We start from the raw sequence: 14512 nt of genomic DNA, 5'->3' as shown, positions 1-14512 counted from the left end.
AGCTAGTCTCATCCATTAATGCTTTCACCATAAAGGTAAAAAGAAGCATCAGGGTATCTAGATATGAGCCTAATAATGATGGACAAAGGAAAAAATTCAAATGTCTTTCTGATTTACCTACTTGAATTAGAATGCAATATGAAGTTGGAGGAGGGAAATTGAACTGCACTCAAATCGTCTTATACTACCTAATCTGTTTAATTCCACACTGTAGGTGCTGCGGAAGACTGGGTAAAAATAAAAATAATGTGTGTGGTTTTTTTTGGTAGGCTGTATTATATTTTATTTTTAAACTATATTTTTATTGATTTCAGAGAGGAAGGGAGAGGGAGAGCTAGAAACATTAATGATGAGAGAGAATCATTGATTGGCTGACTCCTCCACACCCCACACTGGGGATCGATCAAGCCCACAACCTGGGCATATGCCCTGATTGGGAATCAAAACATGACTTCCTGGTTCATAGGTCAATGCTCAACCACTGAGCCACACTGGCTGGACAGTTAGACTGTATTTTAATTTAATGGGATGGTTTGGTATTCTGTAACAGCTATGAATATTTATTTTTAAACTCACAATTCCAATTTTATTTAATCCACCTGACTACAAATGGAATTCTTCTCTTAAATAACTGTTCAAAAGGTTAATTTCCTTTTTTTAAAAAGTAAACCTTCTAGAATAGGGATTTGATCTGTTGTTGGAGCACTTTTAAGTCCAATTAGCTGTTACAACAACCAAAGCAAGGCACTGTGACAAAGGGCTTCAGAGACTTGGATTCTATGTTTTACTCACAATTAGATTCAAGTACCTTATTTGCCAATTCCCTCCCCCACTCCAAAAACCTTTAGGTCTCATGAAATAACTTTGGAAGGCAGATAGAAGCCTCTTTTAGAGTAGAAATCCACTTAAAATGGCTAGGACTGGGTGGATAAGGCTAGGGAAGTCCTCTCCTTAGGCACAAAATATAAGAGCGTGCCCCAAAACTAGTAATGAAGATAAATATTTAATACACTAGTTTAAAGATGTAAATTAATGTAAAAAATCCATGATGGACAAAATATTAAAATTTAAATAATGACAGGATCCTACCCTGCATTTGTATGGCTTACCTTAATCACTTCACTTTAATCTCCTGAGTTTGGGGTGCATTCTTAATTTTGCGCCAGAGGTGAGTGCCTTAAACACTTAATCCTAGTCCAGAATTGAGTCCTAAATTTCATATGTGGGCCTTCCTTTGGATTCAAAATACATTGCATCAGCACCTTTCCTGTGGATGGACCTGTTATTACAAACCTCACGCGGGATCCTGTTGAATTCATCGATCAGCTGCCTCCTGCACACCTCCTACTGGGGATGTGCCTGCAACCAAGGTACATGCCCTTGACCGGACTCCCACCAAGTGGGATAATAGTACTTTTCAGGTGTCCCTGCTTTCAGGCACCTCCTGCTCTTCTAGCTCCCAGTTTTGTTGCTACTCTCCCCTGGCAGGAGACAGGCCATTTTGGCACTTTCCTTGCGCCCGGGGCCACAATTCTGCTTTGGCGGAAAGTGCTCACAATCAGAGAAACAGCTTCACTCTTTTGTACTTTCTGATTGAGCGCTCAGTTCACCTCCATTCTCCAGCCAAAGGTAGAGCGGAAAAACTGGAGCCTACACTCAACCAGTTGTCAAAAGCACCTCCCAAACCCCGCCCCGGGAAGAAGTAAAAGTGACGGTTTGGGAGACTGTGGAGAAAACAACTGCAGTGACTTTCGCCTGCCGTTACAACATAAAAGAGGGAAAAAATGATCAAGACAGCTCCGGCTTTCCCACTGGTTTTATGCTTGAGCACTTTGCGTCTTCCAAGTCCACGCGCTCCTCTACCCCACCAGCGGTCGGAGCTGGCAGCACGCGAGGGCTCAGGGCAGGTCCGTGGACCACGCCTCCTGGGCTGGTCACCTCCCCTAATTGGCCTGACAGCCTGTCACTCCAACTGGCTCCCACTCCAGCTAACCATTCACGTAGTTCAGTTTGGTCTTGGTGTGTTTAATGTTGCCAATAACGAGAGATATTTTTTTTGGGGGGGGGGGGGGGCCGGGGGGAAGGAGGCGAGGCGAGTACAGGTCGTGCTGCAATTAGTTCATTGAAAACTCAGTTGCTCTCGGAGCGGTCGAGCGGAGACTGCCTTCAGCTTTTTTTCTGCTGACTGTTAAAATCTCCTGTAGAGAGCTGCAACAATGCCCAAAAGAAAGGTAAGTTAAATGGAAAGATATAAGGTGGGTTAGCTACTGAAATACATATTTCCTAATTGACAGAGATTAAACAAAAAAGATTTCGGCTTCTAGTTCAATTTTGTGATGTACTGAATGGAAGGGGAGGGAAGGGCAAAGAATGGTCGGTGTAAGGTTTAGGATGGTCTCGCATGCAACTAGTAGTTCACTTTTGACTTGTTTTGTTTAAGGGAAAGAATCGCTGAAGAAGTGTCTCCATGCTGAATTACAAACAGCCATAGCGCTGTGCTGTCGCTTCCTACCCCACCCCCCTTCCTCCGCTTACCCTATTGGAGAACGCTTCTCCCAACCATGCTTCCAGGCACCAGTGTCCTCCTCAGCCTCCGGCTTTTCTCAGGGAACCGTCCCGTGTGGGAGTACGAAAGCCATGGCTTTCTCCCATATTTGCCTTTGTTCTTCCCGTTTTCTTTTTCCATTTTCCCCTTCCCTCCTCCACTTCTTGTCATGCCAGATGGCTATGCAATGGTAATCCTGTGCCATTAGGCGGCGCAGACTTCAAACTGTCCGAGAGAAGAGAGAGATTCACACTGTAATTAGCAACTTCAGGGCAGAGAGATCTGGAGCTCTCCAAGCTCTCTCTCTAAAGGTGGAAAGATAAGAGAACAGCATCAGATAAACAGCTGTAGATGTTGGGATAGCATGGATTTGTTCACTTTAGTCATGCAGGATTGATCTGAGCTACTCAAGGGCTACAGGTCTCCTGAAAACCCTCACTTCAAAATTCGTGGCTCCTCTCTTGGACATGAAAAAATGTATGCTTGGTATTTGTTCGTTTGGGGAGGAGGGGTCCCTTAAAAGTGAAATTGAACGCAGTTTCATGCTTGCTAAAATTGTAAAACACTGTCCTAACATAAGGCACTCTGATTTTTTGATATTATTTCTATTTATCCATCTGTCTTCCCTGTTTCTATAACCTAGGAATAAAAATCGAAATTCCCCCGAGCTCCGGGACTGTGGTATGAATCTTGCAATAGCTTGATAATTCCCAGGCTGGAGCGCTGCTCAGGCACAAGAAGCAATGGTTTCTAATCACCATCCCCCTTTCTGAGATCCCCGCCGCCGCACTTTTCTAGGCCTGTGCAATGGGTCTTGCTATTTTACAGAGCTGACAGCAACCTTGTCTAGCAGGTAGTGGCGGGAAGTTTTAAAAATGCGGCTGGCTCCTCAGAATAACGCATTGACGTTGTAACAAAGAGGGGGCCCCCCTCCAAAGCATTGTGGGGGTTGTAGTTCTTGTATGCAGAACTTGGAAGGGAGGATAATCCAGAGTCTTTACAGAGGTTCAGATAAGTACAATTGCATCTCAAACATAAGGCAAAACAGGGAAATTGCATGAAGCTTCGTCTTCATTCTGCCCGCCCCCACACTTTTTTTGGCTTTAACACTGGCTACAGCAGGTGGATATTAAAATTTTAAATGTTTGTTTCTTAGGAGATAAAATATACACAAAAAGATGAAATTGATTATCATTTGTGTAAACTTAAGTCTTGTGAATGCATTTGCATCTTGGTGCACATTTGCACATTAATGCACAGAAGTATGTAGCATACTACTAGGAAATAACACGCAGCTACTTGAACGGAAATCCAGGAAAAAATCATAGCGGTTATGTTGCAACTGTAATCCATTGGCAATATTTTCTCATCTACATGTTTATATCGATGACCTTATTTCTGTATGGTTTTCTCCTCTATAGGCTGCAGGTCGAGGTGATATGAGGCAGGAGGTGAGTTTCTTTAGTTTTAGAATCTCAATAAAGTACACTCATTTTGAAACTTGAGGCTCATAAGCAGCTAACAAAATAGATGCTGGTTAGTATATTTTATCACATGAGTACATATGGAATGTCAGTGAGCTCCCTCAAAAATATAGTAGGTATTGAAAACTCCAACCTTCTTGGGATTTACAACATTATTGTGCTTGTTAATATCTGGAGGGAGTTTCTTCCTTTTAAGCAAAAGAATTGCTTTGTCAGTTTACAAGAAGGGGCTATATTGTCATTTTTTAAAAAAATATATTTTATTGATTTTTCACAGAGAGGAAAGGAGAGGGATAGAGAGTTAGAAATATCGATAAGAGAGAAACATCGATCAGCTGCCTCCTGTACACCTCCTACTGGGGATGTGCCTGCAACCAAGGTGCATGCCCTTGACCGGAATTGAACCTGGGACCTTTCAGTCCGCAGGCCGACGCTCTATCAACTGAGCCAAACCGGTTAGGGCATATATTGTCATTTCTAAATATGCTCCTTGTTACTAGTGATTGTGTTCATTTAGCCTAGCAATTGAAGTTTAATTTGAGATTGTTTTCCCCCTTAGCTATATGAAGAGTCTAGAGGAGGGAGAAATAAAAACATATATTTCTACTATGACATTTTATAATCAACTTCATAACTGCTTCTGTAATGACAATATTTATGTATTTTCTCTGCAATATAAATAATTCTAATTTTGTGTATCCATAATTCTCTTAACTGATATTTTTTTCACTCATAGCCAAAGAGACGATCAGCCAGACTGTCTGCTGTAAGTAGTCTTTTTAAAAAGCTGCCCACGTATTATAAAGTGTAATTTTAAAATTCAGGTAATCCTGGACAATACTATAATTAATACAAGATTTATTTTTGATATTTTAAGAAAAAACTCTCACATTAAGGAATTTTCCCTAGTGTTCAGTTTGAACTCTCCCCATTTATTTTAATTAAGAAATTGAATTTTATTATTAGTGATCATTCTTTAATTCTGATTTCTTCCATCCCCCCCCTTGCCCCAGCCCATGACTTGTGTTTTTGTGTTGTTTTTTTCTGCAGATGCCTGTGCCCATTTTACCAGAGCTGAAGCCAAAAAGAGCATCAACTCCAAGGGTAAATATTCAACATGCAATGTTGAGAAAAAAATTGCTTTTCTTCAGAAATAAATTTTTGGAAAAGCATGCAGTTGATCATTTTGTTTTCTGTTCAGTTAATAATATATTACATTATACCATATGGTACATGTAATCACTTTGAGTAAGGAATATTTGTTCATGTTCTGTGAATGTGATTGTCCACTGTGTTTGGGCAGTTTAATTAGGAAAAGACAAAACAAAATTTTAGTTTGGTAGACTCATAAAATGTACATACCTTTGACATCATATAGTTACAATACCTTTATTCCTGGAAAAACAAAGGTGTAAACTATAGTAACCAAGGTAATGCTTTTTTAATTGTTGTAGTAATTAATATTTGATAATAATTTTCAGTTTGCAAAGTGTTTTCACATACCTTACTTTTAAATGGACACATTTGATTTAATATAGGCTTCTATACCCTGATGTTGTGGCTAAAGACACTGGAAACAAGAATAACCTCAATATTAAGCTCACTTTTCTCCCTTTTACTTATATGTGTTTATCTGTAAATGTGTGAATATAGTTCAATTTTACTTACTTTGTTAACTGCTTTATTGAGGTATCATTGATTATTTAAAGATTGGTTGAATTCTTAAAATAATAAAAGTTTAAGGCTATGAGAATATTAGAGTCATGTAATCTCATTGTTTTGTAGTTGAAGAAAGTATATTGTAGTCATATTTGTAAAATGCTTTGACATTATTGATTTAAAATATTGTTAAAACTAAAGCAAGTGAAGTTTTAGTAATAACAGTGACAATAGAAGAGAAATTTGCTTTTCTTTTTTTTCTATTTCACATTTCAAGGTCTAAAATTAGGTACTTAATTTATAGATTATGAAAATAGCTAATACTGTTTATTTCCTTTAAAAATATAAGATATTTCTAGAATAAAACAAGTACCATTTAATCAAGGACTTTAAAATACTTTATACTCCTTGGCTCTCGATTTCAATGTTAAAATAGTAAAATCCCTGTCTATATTGTATTTTACAGTTTCTAAAACAATTTCACATACATTTTATCATTTTCTCCTTATAACATCCCTATGAGGTAGGTGGCATGACTTTATTTTCCATATGAATGAATAAGCTCGGAGATCTATGCTTTTGCCCAAGGTCACATCAAGTAAGTAGCAGATTCAGAATTCAAACACAGATTTTTCTGGCCCCTTTACCCAGTGCTCTTTCGACTACATACATACTTAGGCAAAGAGTTTTCTTGGTAAAGCAATCATGATTTAAGTTATTCTAAAAACTTATAGACACAAAAATTGAATCCCCTTTGTCCCTCGATGATCACTTTCAAATATGTCTAAATTGATAATCTCACTAGTGTTTCTACATGTAACCTGATGCTGGAAGTTGGCCCTGAGTATTTATCATTCTAACTTGTTTTGCATCGAGAAGAAAATTTATTTGATTTATACCAGAAGAACATTATTCATTTTTTAATATATATAAAGGGATTTCTTTATTTTTTTAAAATTTTCAATTATAGTTGACATTGTATATTATATTAGTTTCATGTATATAGCTTAGTAGTTAGAAATTTATATAATTTATGAAGTGATTTCCCCCATTAAGTCTAGTACCCACCTGCTAGCATACATAGTTATTTTAATATTATTGACTATATTCTCTATGCTGTACTTTACATTACCATTAATGTTTTGTACTTCTTAATCCCTTCACCTTTTTCACTCAGCCCCCCAATCCCTCTTTTTGATACTGCATCAGTTTACAATGAAAGTGAATGTATCCAATGATAATTGTGTCGATGAAAAGTTTGTATGGGTATTTTAAACATTTTTCATAAATTATTACAACAACTGGTAGAATAACTTGGGCCATTTAATCAATACACCAGTTAAATTTTATATTTATTTTTAATGTTGTGTGTTGCTGGACAGAAAATGAAAAAAGATGATATGATGGGGGAAAACGCAGATACAAGTGCCCAAACAATAGCTGAAACCAAGCAAGAAGTTATTAAAGAAGAATACAAGGAAAATGCTGAAAATGGAGAAGGCAAAATTATAGAGGTATCTTACAATATTGACAGATTTGTCCATTTAAAAGTTTAACAATAAGTATGACTGAAAGAAATCTTATTTGCCTTGTAGTTTAAAAGAAAATGTTGAAACACATTAATTGAGTAGTGGTTCTATAGAATCATAATCTGTTCAGGTTGCTATAACAAAATACCACAAGCTAGGTGGTTTATAAACAACAGAAATTTGTTTTTCACAGTCTGGAAGCTGGAAAGTTCAAGATCAAGGCTACAGAATTTTTGATGTCTGCTGAGGACCTGCTTCCTGATTTTTAGGTGGCAGTCTTCTATGTCCTAACATGATAGAAGGGATCATCAGATACCTCTCTAGGGACTCTTTTATATGGACACTGATTCCATCCATGAGGGCTCTACCGCTATAACCTAATCACCTTTCATAAGACCTACCTCCAAATACCATCACATGGGGGATTAGATTTTTATCATATGAATTTGGGGGTATACAAACATTCAATCTATAGCAAATAGTATAATGGTATCTAAGGGGAAAATAAAGAAAATGAATTTAAATGTGAGATTTACAGGCATGGATAGTGGGAGCAGTGGCTTAGCATTGATATTAATAGAACAATGCCAATGATCATGATTCAGTAATATAACAACTCTCTTATTAAATGCAAGCTAATTTTCTATTCCTTTTGTTAGCACATACATTATTTGTAAATCATTTTCCCAGATCATAATTCTTTGCTCCCCTGCAAATTACAAGACAAATTATTATGTAAATGTTTCTAATAGCTCTTGTGTTGCATATTTAATGCATACCACATTTTTAGATATTAGTAAAACTTTGAAAATGGAATAAAGTACCAAATCTACAAACAAAACCTAGACATCGAGGGAACATATTTTTATCAGTGACCCTATGATATAAGGTAAAAAAACCTAAATCGCACCATTATAGAAACAAAACATATTATTTCTTTAAGGAATGTATTTCTGTTTACATGTATGCTACTCATTGAGAATAGCTGATAAAAATATGTCATTTTCAATATGTATTCTTTTTGTTTATATTTTAATGAAAATTATTTATTTGAATAATTTTTTTTCCTAAAGTTATGTGGTAAATGTCTGTTCGTATATTTTTGTGTGGAGATATTTTAGTTAATCCTATTTCTTAGAACGTTTTCCTTGTAGTGTGATATTTAGGAGGCCTTTTCTACAGAAAAATTACCTTTTTGTAAATGAAGTGTTATTATTTTCATAAAATATATATAACCTTATCTAAATATTTAGGGGAAACAATTCTAAATTTACAAATATAATCGTGATTATTTTCTCTTCACATATAGGCATCAGCTCCTGAAAAAGAACCTGAGGAAATAAAAGAAAAAAAAATGGAAGATGTTGAAAAAGAAGGATCAGAAAAGAAAGAAGCAGTGCCATTGGAAGAAAAGAAAAATGAAAAAGAAGATCAGAAAGGTGATGGAAATGACCAAAACAAGGAAGAAGAGAAAAGAGAAGATGGAAAAGAGGGTGACAATGGAAAAAATAAAGAAGATGGAAAAGTGGAAGAAGACCAAAAAGAGAAAGGAGATGAAAAAGAGGGTGAAGATGGAAAAGGGACAGAAAATGGCAAAGAGGAAGAAGATGAAAAAGAGGGTGAAAATGGGAAGGGGAAAGTAGAAGATGGCCAAGAATGTGAAAATGAAAAAGATAAAGGTGAAGATGAAAAACAAGAAGACAAAAAAGAGGAAGGAGATAAAAAAGATGATGAAGATGAGAAAGGTGATGAAAATGAGAAAGGTGATGAAAATGAGAAAGGTGATGAAAATGAGAAGGATAATGAAGATGGAATAGAGGATGAAGATGGAAAAGAGAGTGAAGATGAGAATGATGATGAAGGTGGAAATGAGGAGAAAGATGGAAAAGAGAAAGTAGAAGCTGGAAAAGAGGAGGAAAATGGAAAAGGAAATGGGAAAGATGGAAAGGAAAAGGAAAATAAGGCTGAAGTTGAAAAGGAAGTAGCTGAAAAAGAAGATGTCCAAAAAGAAGTGTCTCAGAGTATTGTTTAAGGCTGTTCTATGTAGTTTCATAATTTGGTAATATGTACCTTCATGTTGTAATGTTAATAGAGATAAATATTTTTATCAAATATTTTATAAACATGTTTTTTCTTTAGCATTAACTGACTTTCAGAATATATTCATACTGATCATTTGCCACAAATTTCCTAACATGAAAACTTTATAAATCTTGTGATTATAATAGAGGAATATATAGAAAAAACATGCTTGAAACTTTGTCAGTAAATTTCCTTTGGGGTAAGTTATGTGTTAAATCTTTGAATTTTACTTCTGTATGTGATAATTTCATAAAGTGGAGAGATCTCAAAAGAAAAATGGTATGTGGTTCTCTAAGTTGCTTTTATGAAGAAGGTGAACTATTTTCATGTAATGTTGAGGAGTTAAAATTATCTTTTCCAAACGTGACCTTAGTTGTAGTTTGGGGAAAAATAAAATTATAATTTCATTTTAAAAGAAATGACAGTGTTTCTTTCAGAAGGGCAGTTCTGATTATATGTGTATACACAAAAATTTACTGGATTTATCTTAATAAAATTTTTCTTCAAAGATTATTGTGGTTTGTTATATATCCAAAATAATAGTTAATGAAATATTATAATGCTTGACTTTTTTCTATTGGGATATTCATAAAATCATTAAAATTTTTTACACTTACATAAAATAACAGCATAAAAGTCAGCATTTTAATCTTTTCAAAGTGTACAATTCAGTAGTTTTTAGTATATTCACAATGTTGTACAACCATCACCACAACTCCACACCCACTGTTCCCTGACAACCACTAATTTATTTTCCATCTCTATAGATTTGCCTATTCAAGATATTTCATATAAATAGAATCACATAATATATGCCATCTTATATCTGACTTCTTTCACTGGGCATGTTTTCAGTTTCATCTCTGTTGCAGCATCCTATATAATAAAGAGGTAGCATGCAAATTGGCCACCACACCCTCGCACAAGATGACCGTCTCCATGTGGGCACAAGATGGCCACCCCTGTGTGATCAAAAGATGGCCACCACAAGATGACTGGCAGTGCAGGGCAGTTGGGACCAGGCCGGCAGGGGAGGGCAGTTGGGAGAGACCTGTCCTGCAGGGGAAGGAGGGCAGTTGGAGGGTATCAGTTCTGCAAGGGAGGGCAGTTAGAGGTGACCAGGCCTGCAGAGGAGGGCAGTTGGGGGCGATCTGGCCGGCAGGGGAGCAGGCAGACAGGCGAGTGGTTGGGAGCCAGCAGTCCCGGATTGTGAGAGGAATGTCCGACTGCCAGTTTAGGCCTGATCCCAAAGGGTCCCAGATTGGAGAGGGTTCAGACTGGGCTGAGGGACACCCCCTCAGTGCACAAATTTTGTGAACTGGACCTCTAGTATATTATAATTGCATTCATTTTTATGGCTGAATAATATTATATTGCACCAAAATACTATATTGTTTGTTGATGGACATTTGAGTTGTTTCCATGTTTTGTCAATTATAAATAACTAGAGGCCCAGTGCAAGAAATTTGTGCATTGGTGGGGGGTGTTCCTCAGCTCAGCCTGCACCCTCTCCAATCTGGGACCCCTCGGGGGATGTCTGACTGCCAGTTTAGGCCCTCTCACAATCCTGAACTGTTGGCTCCTACCCGCTCACCTGCCTGCCTGCCTGATTGCCCCTAATCACTTCTGCCTGCCAGCCGGATCACCCCTAACCACTCCCCTGCCAGGCTGATTAACAACTAACTGCTTTCCTGCCAGCCCAATCGCCCCCCAACTGCCCTCCCCTGCCAGCCTGATCTCACCTCAATTGCCCTCCTCTTCCTGCCTGCTCACTCCCAACTGCCCTCCCCTGTTGGCCTGATCTGGCTCCCAACTGCTCTCCTCTGCAGGCCTGATCTCACCCCAAACTGCTAGCCAATTTGGTTCTGATTGGTCTGTTTCTATGCCAGTCAGCATCAAAAGCTCTGCCTCCTAGGCAGCCATTGGCTCCTCAGAGTTCACCCAGATTTGGTTCTGATTGGTTCATTTCTATGCCAGTCAGCTTCAAAAGCTTTGACCCCTAGGCAGCCATTGGCTCCTCACACTTCACCCAGATTTGGTTCTGATTGGTCAGTTTCTATGTCAGTCAGCATCTCTGGGCCTATCAACAGGGCCTGATCAGAAAGGCGGGGCTGATCAGCAGCTCTGGTGGAGGCCTGGAGAGAAATGGAGGGACGGCTACTGGAGAGAAAGAGAGAGGCAAGTGCTGATCAACAGCTGCCACAGAGGCTACGGATCAGACCCTGCTTCTCTCTTCAGGCCTCTCTCTGGGCCTGATTCACAGCCCCCTTAGCAGTCAGTGCTGGGTCACTGTGCCTGCAGCTGCAGCAGTCAGCACTGGGTCACCACAGTAGGACTGACTTCCAGTTGGTCAAGCCTCCAGTCCTGAGGACCCAGGGTTTTTATATATTAGGATGCTGCTATGAACATTCATATGCAAGTTTTTGTGTACATATTTGTTTTCATTTATCCTGGGTATATAGTTAGGAGTGGAACCACTGGTTCATACAGTACTACTATGTTTAACTTTTTGAGAAACTTTCAGACTATTATCCAAAGTAACTTTAGCATTTTATATTCTCACCAGAAATATGAGGATTCAAATTTTTCCACCTCCTTGTCAACACTTGTTATTGTCTACCTTTCTATTATAACCATACTAGTAAGGGACTTGACGGTGATCATAATCATAGTGATTTTGATTTGCATTTTTCTAATGAAATTGAGCATCTTTTGCACTTTTGGCCATTTGTATATCTTTTTTAAAGATATGTCTATTAAAGCTTTTGCCCATTTTTACTTAGATTGTCTTTTTAGTATTAGGTTGTAAGATTGTGTACATTTTGGATATGTCTCCTGTCAGATATAATGATTTGCAAAAATTATCTCCCAATTTATGGTTTTTCTTAACATTTTTATAATGTCATTTGATGCACCAAAGTTTTTAATTTTGATTAAGTACAATTTATCCACTTTTTCTTATGTTGCTTGTGATTTGGTGGCATATAAGCATCTGCTTCCAAACAGCAGGGCACATAGATGTTCACCCATATAAAGAGTGTTATTTATAGTTTAATCTCTTTTTTTTTCTTTTTTTTTCTATCTTTTTTTAATTGACTCTTTATTGTTCAGATTATTACATTTGTTCCTCTTTTTTTCCCCCCCCATCCTCCCAGCTCCCACCCCACCCTCCCCCTCACTCCCCACCCACTGTCCTCATCCATAGGTGCACGATTTTTGTACAGTCTCTTTTCAAATCTCCCACACCCCTTTCCCCCCAAGAATAGTCAGTCCATTCCCTTTCTATGTCCCTGATTCTATTATGATCACCAGATTATTTATTCACTTGATTCTTAGATTCACTTGTTGATAGATGCATATTTGTTGTTCATAATTTTTATCTTTACCTTTTTCTTCTTCCTCTTCTTAAAGGATACCTTTCAACATTCCATATAATACTGGTTTGGTGGTGATGAACTCCTTTAGCTTTTCCTTATCTGTGAAGCTCTTTATCTGACCTTCAGTTTTGAATGATAGCTTTGCTGGATAAAGTAATCTTGGTTGTAGGTTCTTGGTATTCATCACTTTGAATATTTCTTGCCATTCCCTTCTGGCCTGCAAAGTTTCTGTTGAGAAATCAGCTGACAGTCGTATGGGTATTCCCTTGTAGGTAACTGGGTTTCTTTCTCTTGCTGCTTTTAAGATTCTCTCTTTGTCTTTTGCTCTTGGCATTTTAATTATGATGTGTCTTGGTGTGGTCCTCTTTGGATTCCTTTTGTTTGGGGTTCTCTGCGCTTCCTGGACCTGTAGGTCTATTTCTTTCACGAGGTGGGGGAAGTTTTCTGTCATTATTTCTTCAAATAGGTTTTCAATATCTTGGTCTCTCTCATCTTCTGGCACCCCTATAATTCTGATGTTGGTATGCTTGAAGCTGTCCCAGAGGCTCTTTACACTATCTTCGTATTTTCGGATTCTTTTTTCATTTTGCTTTTCCGGTTGGGTGTTTTTTGCTTCTTCGCATTTCGAATCTTTGACTTGATTCTTACTCTCCTCTGGTCTGCTGTTGGGTGTCTGTATAATATTCTTTATTTCAGTAAGTGTATGCTTAATTTCTAGTTGGTTCTTTATCACAACATCGAGGGTCTCATTAGATTTCTTGAGGATCTCACTACATTTATCGGCGGCTTCTAGACAGTTCTTAAGAGACCTTAAAAGTGTGGTTCTAAACTCAATATCCTCCATTGACAGTTTTGTCCTGTTTCTTTGTCTCCGCATTTTTTATGCTTTCTTGGTACACCCCCAAGTGGTCTTTGTGTGCAGTCTTGTTGCCTTTAAGCCTTGATTGTTGTCGGCAATACCGGGGGTGATTTGACCTCCAGGCTAACTGGCTATGAGAGTCAGCTGTGTCTGCAGTGGGAAAGCTTCTGTGCTGGATCTCTAGGGCGGTGCTAATCTAGCCTTTGCCTGAGGCTATCCAGCAAATGGTTCTCACTGGGCTTGGGCAGGGCGGGTCCCCGGGGATCTACAGGGTGGGCAGGAGTGAGCAGTTATGGCTGCTCTCAGTTCCTTCCCCAGGGGCTCTGCCTCTCAGAGTCCCAGCAATGGCTGCAAACCTCGGAGAGAAAGCTGCCTTCGAGTTCCGACTGAAGCCAGACAGTCCCGCTTCTCCCGTTTGAGTCTTGGTCCCCAGAGACTCGCTCGGATCTGGAGCTCAGAGTCTGAAACTCCCTCCCGATTGAAAACAACAACCGCGCTCTCCGCCGCCAGCCTGCTCCGTGAGCGCACTCCGCACCTGAGTATTTCACTTCAGCACTGCGCCTCCTCTGAGTCTGGGTATGATATTCTCTTTCCTCCTAGTTGTAGAATTTCCACTCAGCCAGCCTTCCTGTGGTTCTGGATGCTGTCTGTTCTGTCCTTTAGTTATATCTCTGAAGTGGTTGTTCGAGGGCAGCAATCTCCTGCGTTAACCTAAGCCGCCATCTTGGTTTCTCCTAGTTTAATCTCTTACATTTAGGTCTTTAATATGTTTTGTGTTAAATTTTGTATATGTTGTGAAATAGGGGTCTGGCTTCATTCTTTTACATGTGGCTATCCATTTGATCAAGGATCATTTCTTCGAAAGACTATTTCTCCATTGGGTAGTCTTGACACTCCAAAAATCAATCGCCCACAGATGGATTTCTTTCTGGACTCAATTATGTACTGTTGATTTATATGTCTATTTCTATGTCAGT

The 14512-nt window shown here is 38.5% G+C and overlaps 1 protein-coding gene across 2 annotated transcripts; it reads left to right on the top strand.

Annotated features, from left to right (window-relative positions):
* The first annotated feature begins 2080 nt into the window (after positions 1-2080).
* HMGN5 (high mobility group nucleosome binding domain 5) lies at positions 2081-9812 on the top strand. 2 transcript variants are annotated; one of them, XM_059678537.1, is made up of 7 exons: positions 2081-2231; positions 3967-3996; positions 4766-4795; positions 5080-5133; positions 7071-7202; positions 8527-8962; positions 8999-9812. In XM_059678537.1, exons 1-7 carry the CDS (start codon positions 2217-2219, stop codon positions 9247-9249), a joined length of 948 nt encoding a protein of 315 aa, XP_059534520.1. In that variant the 5' UTR covers positions 2081-2216; the 3' UTR covers positions 9250-9812. The 2 variants fall into 2 exon arrangements, with proteins under 2 accessions (XP_059534520.1, XP_059534519.1); XM_059678536.1 differs by having other exon boundaries at positions 8527-9812.
* The last annotated feature ends 4700 nt before the right edge of the window (positions 9813-14512 follow it).

The sequence above is a fragment of the Myotis daubentonii genome, chromosome X (assembly GCF_963259705.1).
Source record: "Myotis daubentonii chromosome X, mMyoDau2.1, whole genome shotgun sequence".
Taxonomy (NCBI): Eukaryota; Metazoa; Chordata; class Mammalia; order Chiroptera; family Vespertilionidae; genus Myotis; species Myotis daubentonii.
The sequence above is the reverse complement of the archived record's forward strand: the minus strand, read 5'-3'. Positions and strand labels throughout refer to the sequence as shown.

Excerpts from the sequence above, each read along its gene's own strand:
- HMGN5 (XM_059678536.1), top strand. Across the intron at positions 3,997-4,765 it reads GAGGTGATATGAGGCAGGAG|CCAAAGAGACGATCAGCCAG; the intron begins GTGAGTTTCTTT and ends TTTCACTCATAG. Across the intron at positions 7,203-8,526 it reads GAGAAGGCAAAATTATAGAG|GCATCAGCTCCTGAAAAAGA; the intron begins GTATCTTACAAT and ends CTTCACATATAG.